The 14,338-nt window shown below is 41.2% G+C and overlaps 1 protein-coding gene across 1 annotated transcript; it reads right to left on the bottom strand.

Annotated features, from left to right (window-relative positions):
- Positions 1 to 1,649: 1,649 nt before the first annotated feature.
- LOC139736597 (uncharacterized) lies at positions 1,650 to 2,504 on the bottom strand. Its single transcript, XM_071647347.1, has one exon. The coding sequence runs from the start codon at positions 2,502 to 2,504 to the stop codon at positions 1,650 to 1,652; it is 855 nt and encodes a 284-aa protein (XP_071503448.1).
- Between the last annotated feature and the right edge of the window lie 11,834 nt (positions 2,505 to 14,338).

Raw genomic sequence — 14,338 nt, 5'->3', positions numbered from 1 at the left:
CAATTACATATATATCTTAATTTGTGATCAACTTTATCCATTACACAATCAAACAAATGGGGTTTATGTAGATCGTTTTCCTATTCCCTTTCTTCCTTATCATCTGATTATTTTTTTGTCAATACTGGGTTTGATCTGAAGGTCATACATGAGAATCAGCATTCCACACAAAAAATAAAGAACTTGATGTCAACATGGACATACATTGTGGAGTAGATATTATGAATAAATGCGTACTGTATGTATTACTTTGTCTTGACTAGAAAATGGAAATGAAAAGGGAAAAAGAAAAAAAACTTCATATTATGCATATTATGCTTGGAGAATTTTCACACACATACGAAAACAAAATGTATTAAACTTTGAAGTCAGCTTTAACACAGGTTTCAGTCATTTTAACAAATAAAAGGATTTTTCTTTCTTCATTCTCCTCTTCCTTGTTTATTACAAAATCGAAATAATTCAAAGAAGAAAAGGTGTGAAATGATGTCACGCAGCAAATAACCTGCTTTAAGTTTACTTTCACTATAGACCTATTTCATGATACAATTGTAAGTATAACAGGTAAGGTAAAAGCTAAATCCAATTTACCTTCATCTCCTCCTTCTCCTCATTGCTTTTTTTTTTTGGTGCAATTAAGAGTGGGTCTGTGAAGGCTTAACTTATCTAATCAATGAAGAAAGGATATACACGGAGAAGTATAAAGTCATTGCTGTGTATAGACAGCACTGATATACAATATTCACAATCAGTATAAAAGGTTAGTATATACAAATATTTTTTGTTCTTCTTTCTTTTTCATTACTAAATGGAAATGAGGAGAAAATAAAACAAATAATCAAATTTTCTATCATATCACCGTATTTTGTACTAGGGAAAACAACAAAAAACCTTAAAAAGCAACAGAATACCAACATTCATTTCTTCAACCTTTTACTTTCATTATACCCTTCTCCTCATCCTCCTCCTCTCTCTCCTCATTGTCTTCTTGTGAAAATAAAATAGGAAAGTGAAGGCTTTACTTGTTCAATCAGTGAGGAAATAATGTACAAGAAGAAATGGTCACTACTGTGTATAAGCAGCATTGATCTGCAATTCATTGTCATTATAAGAGGTAAGTATGAATACATTTTTTCCATGCTGCTTTCTTCTTTTTTTTTTATTCCAAGATGGAGAGGAGAACAATAAAAAAGAAAACCAGAGCTTCCTTTATATGTATGCATTGGAGCAAAATTAGCTGAAAACATACAAACTTGTAACAAATAGCCCTATTTATGGTCAGCCGTGGCATACACTTCGTAAAAATCGGTCTAACAGGTAAGAACTCATTATATTTTCATCGTGTTCTTACAAAATTGTCCTTTGTGCCAGAAAAGGAAAAGAAAAGAAAGAAAAAAAAACACTATTTAGGACAAAATTTAGTGAACAATGTTTGTTCTATATTACTTCAAACTGTCTAGTTTGACAATTTGTTTCAATTTTCAAAATTGTATTGGTAATATTATAACATATTTCATTATCAATGTCAGTATTACTTTGAAAGATATAGATAGAAGAGTGTTACCTGGAGCAGATGGCATGTCACAAGCCGAAAAACACCGTTGATCTGATATGATATGGAAATGAAGTAAGAACAGAATGAAGTGCAGCTATTCCTTATAAGCTTGCCAGGCGGTGGTATTTTTCGCTTTGCTGAACAAGACCACTTTAGTTCCAACAAGGGTTATTTTTGTGGAGAGGTTCTCGTCCTTCCTCATCTTGTACGCCTTGGCTGCAAGTACGCTTCGCTTGGCCTTCAGGGCGGGGGGTAGATCGGTGCGGACAGAAATCCTTGGACCTCGCGTTTGAGCTCCATCGTCGGGTGTTCCGCGACGAGTAGTTCTTCCTTCGTAGGTAGCAAGAACGCGATTTCGCTCATACATGTACACAAATTTTGCAATTATGGGCTGGGGTGAACTGGTAGCTGCGTTCCGCTGGGGAAGGCGATGGGCATTAACAAGTGCGATAGACGCAGACTCCTCTTGCGACAGACCAAGGGTTACAAAAGCACCACGTAGAACTGCATATACATCCTCGTTGGGGGCTTGATGAAGGCCGTAGAAAAGGAGATTTCCTTTACGCTGGTATATTTCAGACAGCGTAAGCTTCTCCTTCAGAGCGTCGATTTCCTCCTTTAACTTAGCTTCTGTTTCCGGCAATTTCCCTTTCTCCAGATCAAGTACCCGGGCCGAGTTGTCAGCGACAGCTGACTCTAGGTCTAGCATTCGCTTCTTCATACTCGCCAAATCTGTGTGAATATCTTCCAGTTTAGCGCAAACCTTACTTGAGAAGGCGTTCAATGACTTCTGAAGATCAGCGAGTGTGGGTTGGGGGTCCCCGCCAGAGGTTCCCGCGTGTGATGAGGCATCATCCGGTAAATCAGGGCGTTGGGTGGAACTTGCACTGGCGCCGCGTTGCGTAGGTCCGGGCATGGTTTTCTTCCTTAATTCATAGGTGTTAGGCATGGAGAAATGATACACGACGTCGATATTCCAAGAGACAAGTTATTCAAGTCAATATCCAGAAGATCCTGCAGCTTGTCAGGTTGTTCCAAAATGAAAATTTTGTGTAAGTTTGGTAGTGGTATCGAGAGTTTAAAAATGGCGCCTCACTCCATCCGCCGCGTCACGTGATTTTTTGATAGATAGATAGATACAATGTAGATAGAATACAGCTGTAGATAGACAGACATATACATAGACAGATAGATAGATAGATAGATAGAGAGATAGCCAGACAGATAGATAGAGAGATAGATAGAGAGAGGGGGAGAGGAGGGAGAGTAAATGAATTCGATTCATGTGCACGAGAATTTCCACCATATAGAATCTAACATCGTCAAGTCAAGGCTTAAATTCGCAGATGAAGGGCTTTACCCTGTAGCAATAATCATCAGACAGCCCATTTGCATACAAGTATATACAGTCTTGATTGACTCCTGTGGATCTCAGGGGCGGGCCCCCTCCCCAAACACCACTTGAGTGGGGCAAAGTGCCACCGACATGCTCCCACGTGTAGAACTGTTCGGACAGTCTGTCATTCAACCCGACCCATATCCCGGAGAAGGTCGTAATTCCGTAGTGCGAAGCGAGAACGTCATTTCGGATGCTGGATTGCTCGCTTTGCGTTCCCATGGCGACCAGATACCCTCCCAGCTCATCGCATGTATCCCTCGCCACCTCCCAGGTCTGTTGGTCCTGACGGTAGAGATAGCAGGAGTCTGGGGACGATGCATCGCCAGGGCACACGACGTCTGAATTACATACACGACAAAACGTAACACACATGGACGTAGAAAGTCCGTCACGGAAGGATTCAGAAACAATGAAAAATACATAATGAAATATGAAATGAAATCAATAGTGCTGTTGAAATAGCAGTAAGGTATGAAGGAGTCCTTTTTCTTTTCGTGTTTTACTAAATTATTTTACCAGCCGCACGTCAAGAGTTCGACACCCAAGAGACATACAGCCCATGACCTCGCCGCTTGGTAAATAAGACCCATAAGTCCGATACTAATTAAACCAGGCCCACGTCGATTCCGACACTAGGTAAGCAAGGCCCACGAGCTCGACAATTAACAAATAGGGCCCACGAGACCGACTCCGTAAGCCCCAAGCAGCAGCTGTTATGTCGAGCTCGTGGGGCTTTTTTGCCTGGTGTCGAACTCATGGGCTGTGTGACTCATGGACTTTTTTTTCTATGTCAATCTCGAGTGCAGCATGAATCATGGATGTCGGTCAAAAATTGTCTCTGAGTTAATGTATTATATAAAACAAATGTCCCTACCTAATTTTACCTACATACATAGGCCTACATACACGGACATACATACATAGTTATTACATAAGTTAACATAATGTGCAAATACTTTTACCACCAGTTTTGAAGTGTACACACTGTGAGCATAAATAAATGGAAACATACCAGGTGCACATCACGAACTCGACACCTTAAAGTCATGCAGCCCACGAGTCATGCAGCCCATGAGTCGAATCAGCCCACGAATCATAGAGCGCACGAGTTATACCAGTAAAATGGGTCGATGAGCTATAACGTGGAGTCTTATTTGCTTAGTGTCGAGGCTTATGGGCCTTACTTGCCTAGTGTCGAGCTGGTGCGCATTTTTTTGGAAAGTGTGGAGCTTGTGGGATGTACGACTCGTGGGTGTCGAACTTGACCACAACTTACCCACTTGACATCGTTTTCCGGCAAATGGAATGGGGCACTTGCAGGTGAATTCCTCCAAAGATTCCAAGCAGCTCCCTCCACTTAAACAGGAATCGGGCTCACAGTCTGTTCATGTAATGAATTATATCGTTGAAAATGCTTTGGCGTTTGCCTGTTAAGTCGTTTCTTTGTTTATGTGTTTGTTTGTTTGTTTGTTTGTTTGTTTGTTTGTCTCATTTTACGTAAGGCAGAACTATGTTTCCATAATCAGTTTCGATAAGTTATGTATAAAGGCGCTATTAGTGGCCACCAAGGCAATTTCGTTAGCGACACGTCTGTTTTATAATTACGGGAGAATGATACCAAATAATTTGGACTGGGTAAATGCACTTATATTATTTAAACGCATCAAAACTATTGTGGGTCAACCGAACTACATCTCCTGTTTATTCTATAGAAACCTATTGTTCGATAAATCGAGCTGTTTTTATTGCATCTGATTGATTTATTGTCCTACACAATACATCGAGGTAAATGAGCACCAAAGTAATTATTGCTATTCTTGTAGTAGTAGACACAATAAAGATTTGAAATCATGGGTCTACATACTCAGATAGGATTCGAACCTGCGGTCTCCTGATGATCCTACAAGACTCTATCCACCCGAGAGTTTCTACCCGAGAGCCCGTGCTGGTTCTAATCCTATAGCATGCAGCGATACTACGTATTTTCAAATTAGATACGTGTCTTTTGTTGTTCTTTTTGTTGTTGTTTTTTACCGTATCCGGGCACTTACCCCCTGGGCAACTACCCTCCGGATAACTACCACCCGGATAATTACCCCCCAGGTCTATTCCCCCTTAGGGCAACTACCCCCCGGACAACTACCCTCCTAGGGCAATCACCCTCCAGGGCCATTACCCCCTAAGAAAACTACCACCCGGTCATCTACCCTCCTAGGGCAACTACCCCCAAGGGCAATTGCCCCTAGGACATCTACCCCCCGGATAACTACCCCCTGGGTAACTACCCCCTGGATGACTACCCCCCGGGTAACTACCCCCCAGATAACTACCACCCGGATAACTACCCCCTGGATAACTACCCCCCGGATAACTACCCCCTGGATAACTACCCCCCGGAGAACTACCCCCTGGGTAACTACCCCCCGGAGAACTACCCCCCGGAGAACTACCCCCTGGGTAACTACCCCCCGGATAACTACCCCCCGGATAACTACCCCCCGGATAACTACCCCCCGGATAACTACCCCCAGGATAACTACCACCCGGATAATTACTCCCCGGATAACTACCCCCAGGATAACTACCACCCGGATTACTACCCCCCCCCCCCATTAACAATACCCCGAACCCCCCCCCCCCCCCCCCCCCCCCGCCCCCTCCTGATACTTACCTACTGGACAACCCTCCCTCCCCGCCCCCCGAAAGTTACCACCCGTCGTATATTTCCATAAGTTCATAACACCATATCAGAAGATGCACCTTTCTCTTACACTGTCATCACTCTTTTGGTTTGTCATTTATTTTCTACCGTTATAACACATGATAGACGATAAACATAAGAAAAGGAGAGTTGATTTCACTGCAATTCATATTCCCTTAACATTAGCGAGGGACTCTTCGATATAAAGCCATAATTTCTGATAGGATCCGGGCACGGTTTTATGAAAGTTATCAGTCCTGACAAGCTGTCAGTTCCACACAATTACCAATCGTTGTAGGTCGATCAAAGCAGGTCCATGGTAACAAGTCAGTAACTCGAGCTTATCAATCAAGCAGAACCCATGGTTTTATTGAAATTATTAGATACTAACAAGATGTCATAACTGGCAACTTTTATCAAAAGGTGCCCTAATCTGTCATGAGAGTAAAATTACAGCTTGTTTTACATACAAGTAGAATTGTGCTAGTTTTCAAATTAAATGTTCTCGACACTTTAAGAGGAAATCCAGTTCAAATATAAGTTAGTCTCATTAGAAAGAGTAAAATATTACGAGTTTAACGGTATTTTTTTTTTTTTACAAAACACCCCTAGTTGTTAACGAAGTCTTTTGTCCTGCACCCTCTTTTTGAATAGATCTAGGGAGAGTTGTAGTTGACAGAATCCTTTTTACATTATAGGGCTGCTCTGTTTTATCCCGGCCATTTCAAGAGGGTTTTTTTTCTCAAAAAATTGAATCCTTCTTGGAATAACATGCTCTTTAATATTTCGTAAGGGGTTTCTAATTATCTCACCCAAAAGATGTTTAAAACCTGAAGTTAGGTCTCGACCAAAACCAGACGATATGAAAAAATGTTGGTTTTTTTTTCAATTCAAATAGCTAATGTGTTCGAAAATAACAATGAGAGACGTAATTTTCTGGGGGAGAGTTATTGTAAGAGGGGTGATTGTTTGGAGCCTAATTTTAATAAGGAGTAATTGTCAAGGGAGGTAATGTTCTGCAGTGATCATACCAAGGATGTGACAATCTCTTCCCACATCCTTGCTACTAGTTGTTAATATGCCCAATAATGCAGTAGGGCAATTCTGAAATGAGCGTTAACGGTATAACAGTAAAATAGTTACAAAATTGATGAAACAATGCAAAGAAAGCAAATTAAGACAGAGACGAAGTACACAAATAAAGATACAGTGCACTCCCGTTACAACGAACACGGTTAGGCCCTATAACGAAATTTCGTTATAACGAAGCAAAACTTCTGGTCCCAAAATTGTCGCCATTAAAGTCTATGGTACAAAATTCGCTTATAACGAAGACGGTTATAACAAAATTTTCGTTATCACGAAGTCTTTTCTGAGCGCCACTGACAAAGAAAAACAAAAGAAATGCGCTCCGTTATAACGAAATGCGGATCGCATTCGAAAATGCGTAGCGGAACAAGCATTATTAAAGCGTCTCTGCATGAGCGAACGCATCATTAAATGTTCACTCCGTGTATCACGCACAGTTTCCGAGGGGAACTTGCGTTGTTGTAATAAAATAATTTGAATTCAGATAAGGTTTGTTTCATTGTTCCGAAGTCCTTTAATACAAAACACACAGATTCTGATACAACTAAATGTCCGTTAGTTCGGAAATGAAAGAGGGTTTGTTATAAAGCACATTTTGGCGTTATTCCAAAGGTTCGTTAATTCGATAATAAAATATGGTCCTTATTCTTATTCTATACGGTTCGTTAGTCCGAAAATGATAGGAATTCAAAACGTTCGTTAATCGGAACATTACAAAAAGTATCGTTAATCCATGTTGGAAAAAGGAGAGTACACTAACAAAACTTAAGAATTGCAATCTTTATAATCGTCTTAAGATAAATAAATCTTCGAAATAACTAACCTTTCTCATTTTTTTTTTTCATTAACAAAATTTCTTCGGAATAACGAACCTTATTTCATTTTCGGATGAAAAAGCCTTCGGAACAACGGACTTTCTGACTAGTGAACCTTTTTCTTTTTTTTTAATTTATAAACCTTCAGAATGACGAACCTCATTTCATTTTCAGATCAACGCACCTTCGGAAAATGAACAATATATTATTTTGATCTAGATTATGAACTTTCGGAATAATGATTCTGCGGAAATGCGAACCTTCACATAAACAAACCATCGGAATCCCGGGAATGGCGAAACTTCGGAATAAGGAGTCTTCGGAGTAACGTACTTTAGTAAGAAAAGAACCTTTGGAATAGCGAACTGTAACCAAATCCTACACCGTCATTTTCTACACATGTGTGACAACACAAACAACTTTATGCTCTTTTTAAAATGTAATATTTAAACGAAATTAAAAAGGTATTCTCCCATTTCACATAGCTTTCCAGCGTATGATGAGGATTCAACAAACAAAATTTTTTTTATGCGTGGTTTCCTTCTTTTCGTTATACATTGCATATTATATTTGTTCGGTTACAACGAAATTTCGTTAAAACGAAAAAAAAAAACTGCCGGTCCTGAGCATTTCGTTTTAACGGGAGTGCACTGGACATGAACACACACGAGATAAATCCCTTGTAATGAGAGAAAGAGGAAAGGTGAGTTATGAATGACAGGAATAGACTACCTTCACAGTGGACAGAGAAAAGCGAGAGGGAAGAGGAAGATGATGGGTCAAAACCAGGGCACGTGAGGCATGAGATATAAGCTCCTCAAAATAAAGAAGTGTTACATGGAGTTGTGGTAAACGATAGACAATTGTGGTTAAAAAAATATTGCAAAAAGTTTAACTCATTCTGAAGTGTAACATTTCTTCAAAATGTCTTTAGTTCAATGGTAAAGGCATTCAAACTTAAAACTTCTTTTATACTATACTATCAAGAGAAATCCGAAATTTCGGAACAGTAAAAGAAAATACAGATTTAGCGAAAATAGTTTGGTTAAAGGCATTGACATTTACTGGATTACCGGGTAGGATATGAAGGGACAGCTTCGTTTTTTATGAACATAGAGTCAAAATACAGAGGGAGAAATTAAGCTTTTACATAAATTGTCCTAAGTGCAAACGATACAAATCGTAAATCTTTAAGATGTTGTTTTCATAAAATGATGTATCAGTATGGCATCTCCGTGATTCCTGGCAAATAATACAAAGAACTTCGTTTCCTGTAGTAATGATATTCTTTTTATTAAAGGTAAGATGGGGGGGGGGGGGCAATGACCCGGGAGGTAGTTACCCAGGGGGTAATTGGCGTGGTGCACTGTCCTGGGGTAATTTTCGTCTTGATAGTTATAGGGGAGGGGGAGTTGTAGGCTTGCTTATCCGGGGTAATCATCCTCGGGAAGTTATCGGAGGGTGTAGTTATCGGGTGGAAGTTATCTGGGGTCTAGTTATCGGAGGAGGGGGTAATTAACATGGGGATAATTATCCTGGTGGTAATTATCGGGGGGGGGGTAGTTATCCGGAGGGTAATTATCCGGGGGGGGGGGGGGGTGATTATCCGGGGGGTAATTATCCGGGGGGTAATTATCCGAGGGGTAATTATCCGGGGGGTAGTTATCCGGGGGGTAGTTATCCGGGGGGTAGTTATCCTGGGGGTAGTTACCCAGGGGGTAGTTCTCCGGGGGGTAGTTACCAAGGGGGTAGTTCTCCGGGGGGTAGTTATCCAGGGGGTAGTTCTCCGGGGGGTAGTTATCCAGGGGGTAGTTATCCGGGTGGTAGTTATCCAGGGGGTAGTTACCCGAGGGGGTAGTTATCCAGGGGTAGTTATCCGAGGGGTAGTTATCCAGGGGGTAGTTTTCCTAAGGGGGAATTGCCCTGGGGGGTGATTGCCCCTGGAGGGTAGTTGTCCGGGGGGTAGTTGTCCTAGGGGGTAATTACCCTGGAGGGTAATTGCCCTTGGAGGGTAGTTGTCCGGGGGGTAGTTGCCCTAGGGGGGAATTGTCCTGGGGGGTAATTATCCGGGTGGTAGTTATCCGGAGGGTGGTTTTCCAGGGGGTACTGTTCCTAGAACCGTTTTTTACATACTTTTTGATATAAATGCACCGTATCCGGGCACTTACCCCCTGGGCAACTACCCTCCGGATAACTACCACCCGGATAATTACCCCCCAGGTCTATTCCCCCTTAGGGCAACTACCCCCCGGACAATTACCCTCCTAGGGTAATCACCCTCCAGGGCCATTACCCCCTAGGACAACTACCACCCGGTCATCTACCCTCCCAGGGCAACTACCCCCAAGGGCAATTACCCCTAGGACATCTACCCCCTGGATAACTACCCCCTGGGTAACTACCCCCTGGATGACTACCCCCCGGATAACTACCCCCCAGATAACTTCCACCCGGATAACTACCCCCTGGATAACTACCCCCGGGATAACTACCCCCTGGGTAACTACCCCCCGGATAACTACCCCCGGGATAACTACCCCCCGGATAACTACCCCCAGGATAACTACCACCCGGATAACTACCCCCGGATAACTACCCCCAGGATAACTACCACTCGGATAATTACTCCCCGGATAACTACCCCCAGGATAACTACCACCCGGATTACTACCCCCCTCCCCATAACCATACCCTGAACTCCCCCCCCCCGCCCCCTCCTGATACTTACCTACTGGACAACCCTCCCTCCCCGCCCCCCGAAAGTTACCACCCGTTGTAATTTTTCAATAAGTTCATAACACCATATCAGAAGATGAACCTTTCTCTTACACTGTCATCATTACTCTTATGGCTTCTCATTTTCTACCGTTATAACACATTCGATGATAAACATAAGAAAAGGAGAGTTGATTTCACTGCAATTCATATTCCCTTAACATTAGCGAGGGACCCTTCGATATGAAGCCATAATTTCTGATAGGATTCGGACACGGTTTTATGAAAGTTATCAGTCCTGACAAGCTGTCAGTTCCATTACCAATCGTTGGAGGTCGATCAAAGCAGGTCCATGGTAACAAGTCAGTGACTCGAGCTTATCAATCAAGCAGAACCCATGGTTTTATTTAAATTATTAGAGACTAACAAGATGTCATAACTGGCAACTTTTATCAAACGGTGCCCTAATCTGTCATAAGAGTAAAATTACAGCTTGTTTTACATACAAGTAGAATTGTGCTAGTTTTCAAATTAAATGTTCTCGACACTTTAAGGGGAAATCCAGTTCAAATATAAGTTAGTCTCATTAGACAGAGTAAAATATTACGAGTTTAACGGTATTTCTTTCTTCTTTACAAAACACCCCCAGTTGTTAACGAAGTCTTTTGTCCTGCACAGTCTTTTTGAATAGATCTATAGAGAGTTGTAGTTGACAGAATCCTTTTTACATTATAGGGCTGCTCTGTTTTATCCCGGCCATTTCAAGAGGGTTTTTTTTCACAAAAACTTGAATCCTTCTTGGAATAACATGCTCTTTAATATTTCGTAAGGGGTTTCTAATTATCTCACCCAAAAGATGTTTAAAATCTGAAGTTAGGTCTCGACCAAAACCAGATGATATGAAATTTTTTTTTTCAATTCAAATAGCAAACGTTGTCCGAAAATAACAATGAGAGACGTACTTTTCTGGGGGAGAGTTATTGTAAGAGGGGTGATTGTTTGGAGCCTAATTTTAATAAGGAGTAATTGTCAAGGGAGGTAATGCTCTGCGGTGATCATACCAAGGAGGTGACAATCTCTTCCCACATCCTTGATATACTAGTTGTTAATGCCCAATAATGCAGGTAGGGCAATTCTGAAATGAGCGTTAACGGTATAACAGTAAAATAGTTACAAAATTGATGAAACAATACAAAGAAAGCACATTAAGACAGAGACGAAGTACACAAATAAAGATACAGTGCACTCCCGTTACAACGAACACGGTTATAACAAAATTTCGTTATAACGAAGCAAAACTTCTGGTCCCAAAATTGTCGCCATTAAATGGTACAAAATTCGCTTATAACGAAGACGGTTATAACAAAATTTTCGTTATCACGAAGTCGTTTCTGAGCGCCACTGACAAAGAAAAACAGAAGAAATGTGCTCCGTTATAACGAAATGCGGATCGCATTCGAAAATGCGTAGCGGAACAAGCATTTTTAAAGCGTCTCTGCATGAGCGAACGCATCATTGAATGTTCACTCCGTGTATCACGCACAGTTTCCGAGGGGAACTTGCGTTATTGTAATACAGTAATCTGAGTTCAGATAAGGTTTGTTTCATTGTTCCGAAGTCCTTTAATACAAAACACACAGATTCTGATACAACTAAATGTCCGTTAGTTCGGAAATGAAAGAGGGTTTGTTATTAAGCACATTTTGGCGTTATTCCAAAGGTTCGTTAATCCGATAGTAAAATAATTTATTATGGTCCTTATTCTTATTCTTATACGGTTCGTTAGTCCGAAAATGACAGGAATTTAAAACGTTCGTTAATCGGAACATTACAAAAAGTATCGTTAATCCATGGTGGAAAAAGGAGAGTACACTAACAAAACTTAAGAATTGCAATTCTTATAATCGTCTTAAGATAAATAAATCTTCGAAATAACAAACCTTTCTCATTTTTTTTTTCATTAACAAAATTTTTTTCGGAATAACGAACCTTATTTCATTTTCGGATGAAAAAGCCTTCGGAACAACGGACTCTCTGAACAGTGATCCCTTCTCTTTTTTTGATTTATAAACCTTCAGAATGACGAACCTCATTTAATTTTCAGATCAACGAACCTTCGGAAAATGAACAATATATTATTTTGATCTAAATTATGAACTCTCGGAATAACGATTCTGCGGAAATGCGAACCTTTACATAAACAAACCATCGGAATCCCGGGGATGGCGAAAGTTCGGAATAAGGAGCCTTCGGAGTAACGTACTTTAGTAAGAAAAGAACCTTTGGAATAGCGAACTGTAAACCAAATCGTACACCGTCATTTTCTACACATGTGTGACAACACAAACAACTTTATGCTCTTTTTAAAATGTGATATTTTAACGAAATTAGAAAGGTAATCTCCCATTTCACATAGCTTTCCAGCGTATGATGAGGATTCAACAAACACAATTTTTATGCGTGGTTTCCTTCTTTTCGTTATACATTGCATATTATTATTGGTTCGGTTATAACGAAATTTCGTTAAAACGAAAAAAAAAAAAAACTGCCGGTCCTGAACATTTCGTTTTAACGGGAGTGCACTGCACATGAACACACACGAGATAAATCCCTTGTAATGAGAGAAAGAGGAAAGGTGAGTTATGAATGACAGGAATAGACTACCTTCACGGTGGACAGAGAAAAGCGAGAGGGAGGAGGAAGATGATGGGTCAAAACCAGGGCACGTGAGGCATGAGATATAAGCTCCTCAAAATAAAGAAGTGTTACATGGAGTTGTGGTAAACGATAGACAATTGTGGTTAAAAAAATATTGCAAAAAGTTTAACTCATTCTGAAGTGTAACATTTCTTCAAAATGTCTTTAGTTCAATGGTAAAGGCATTCGAACTTTAAACTTCTTTTATACTATGCTATCAAGAGAAATCCGAAATTTCGGAACAGTAAAAGAAAATACAGATTTAGTGAAAATCGTTTTGGTTAAAGGCATTGACATTTACTGGATTACCGGGTAGGATATGAAGGGACAGCTTCGTTTTTTTATGAACATAGAGTCAAAATACAGAGAGAGAAATTAAGCTTGTACGTAAATCGTCCTAAATGCAAACGATACAAATCGTAAATCCTTTAGATGTTGTTTTCATAAGATGATGTCTCAGTATGGCATCTCCGTGATTCCTGGCAAATAATACAAAGAATTTCGTTTTCTGTAGTAATGATATCCTTTTTATTGAAAGTAAGAGTCGGGGGGGGGGGGGGGGGGCAGTGACCCGGAGGTAGTTACCCAGGGAGTAATTGACGTGGTGCACTGTCCTGGGGGTAATTTTCCTCTTGATAGTTATATGGGAGGGGAAGTTGTAGGCCTACTTATCCGGGGTAATCATCCATGGGGAGTTATCGGAGGGGGTAGTTATCGGGTGGAAGTTATCTGGGGTCTAGTTATCGGAGGAGGGGGTAATTAACATGGGGATAATTATCCTGGTGGTAATTATCGGGGGGGGGGTAGTTATCCGGAGGGTAATTATCCGGGGGGTAATTATCCGGGGGGTAATTATCCGGGGGGTAGTTATCCGAGGGGTAGTTATCCGGGGGGTAGTTATCCTGGAGGTAGTTACCCAGGAGGTAGTTCTCCTGGGGGTAGTTACCCAGGGGGTAGTTTTCCTGGGGGTAGTTATCCAGGGGGTAGTGTTCCGGGGGGTAATTATCCAGGGGGTAGTTATCCGCGGGGGTAGTCATCCAGGGGTAGTTATCCGAGGGGTAGTTATCCAGGGGGTAGATTTCCTAAGGGGGAATTGCCCTGGGGGGTGATTGCCCTAGGAGGGTAGTTGTCCGGGGGGTAGTTGTCCTAGGGGGTAATTACCCTGGAGGGTAATTGCCCTTGGAGGGTAGTTGTCCGGGGGGTAGTTGCCCTAGGGGGGAATTGTCCTGGGGGGTAATTATCCGGGTGGTAGTTATCCGGAGGGTGGTTTTCCAGGGGGTACTATTCCTAGACCCTAAATGCACACATGACATATAATATGTATATATATATATATATATATATATATATATATATATATTATATGT

Source organism: Diadema antillarum, unplaced genomic scaffold (genome assembly GCF_040938485.1).
Source record: "Diadema antillarum isolate AM-2024a unplaced genomic scaffold, OU_Dant_1.0 scf00000028, whole genome shotgun sequence".
Lineage (NCBI taxonomy): Eukaryota > Metazoa > Echinodermata > Echinoidea > Diadematoida > Diadematidae > Diadema > Diadema antillarum.
This window is presented reverse-complemented; position numbering and strand designations above follow the sequence as displayed.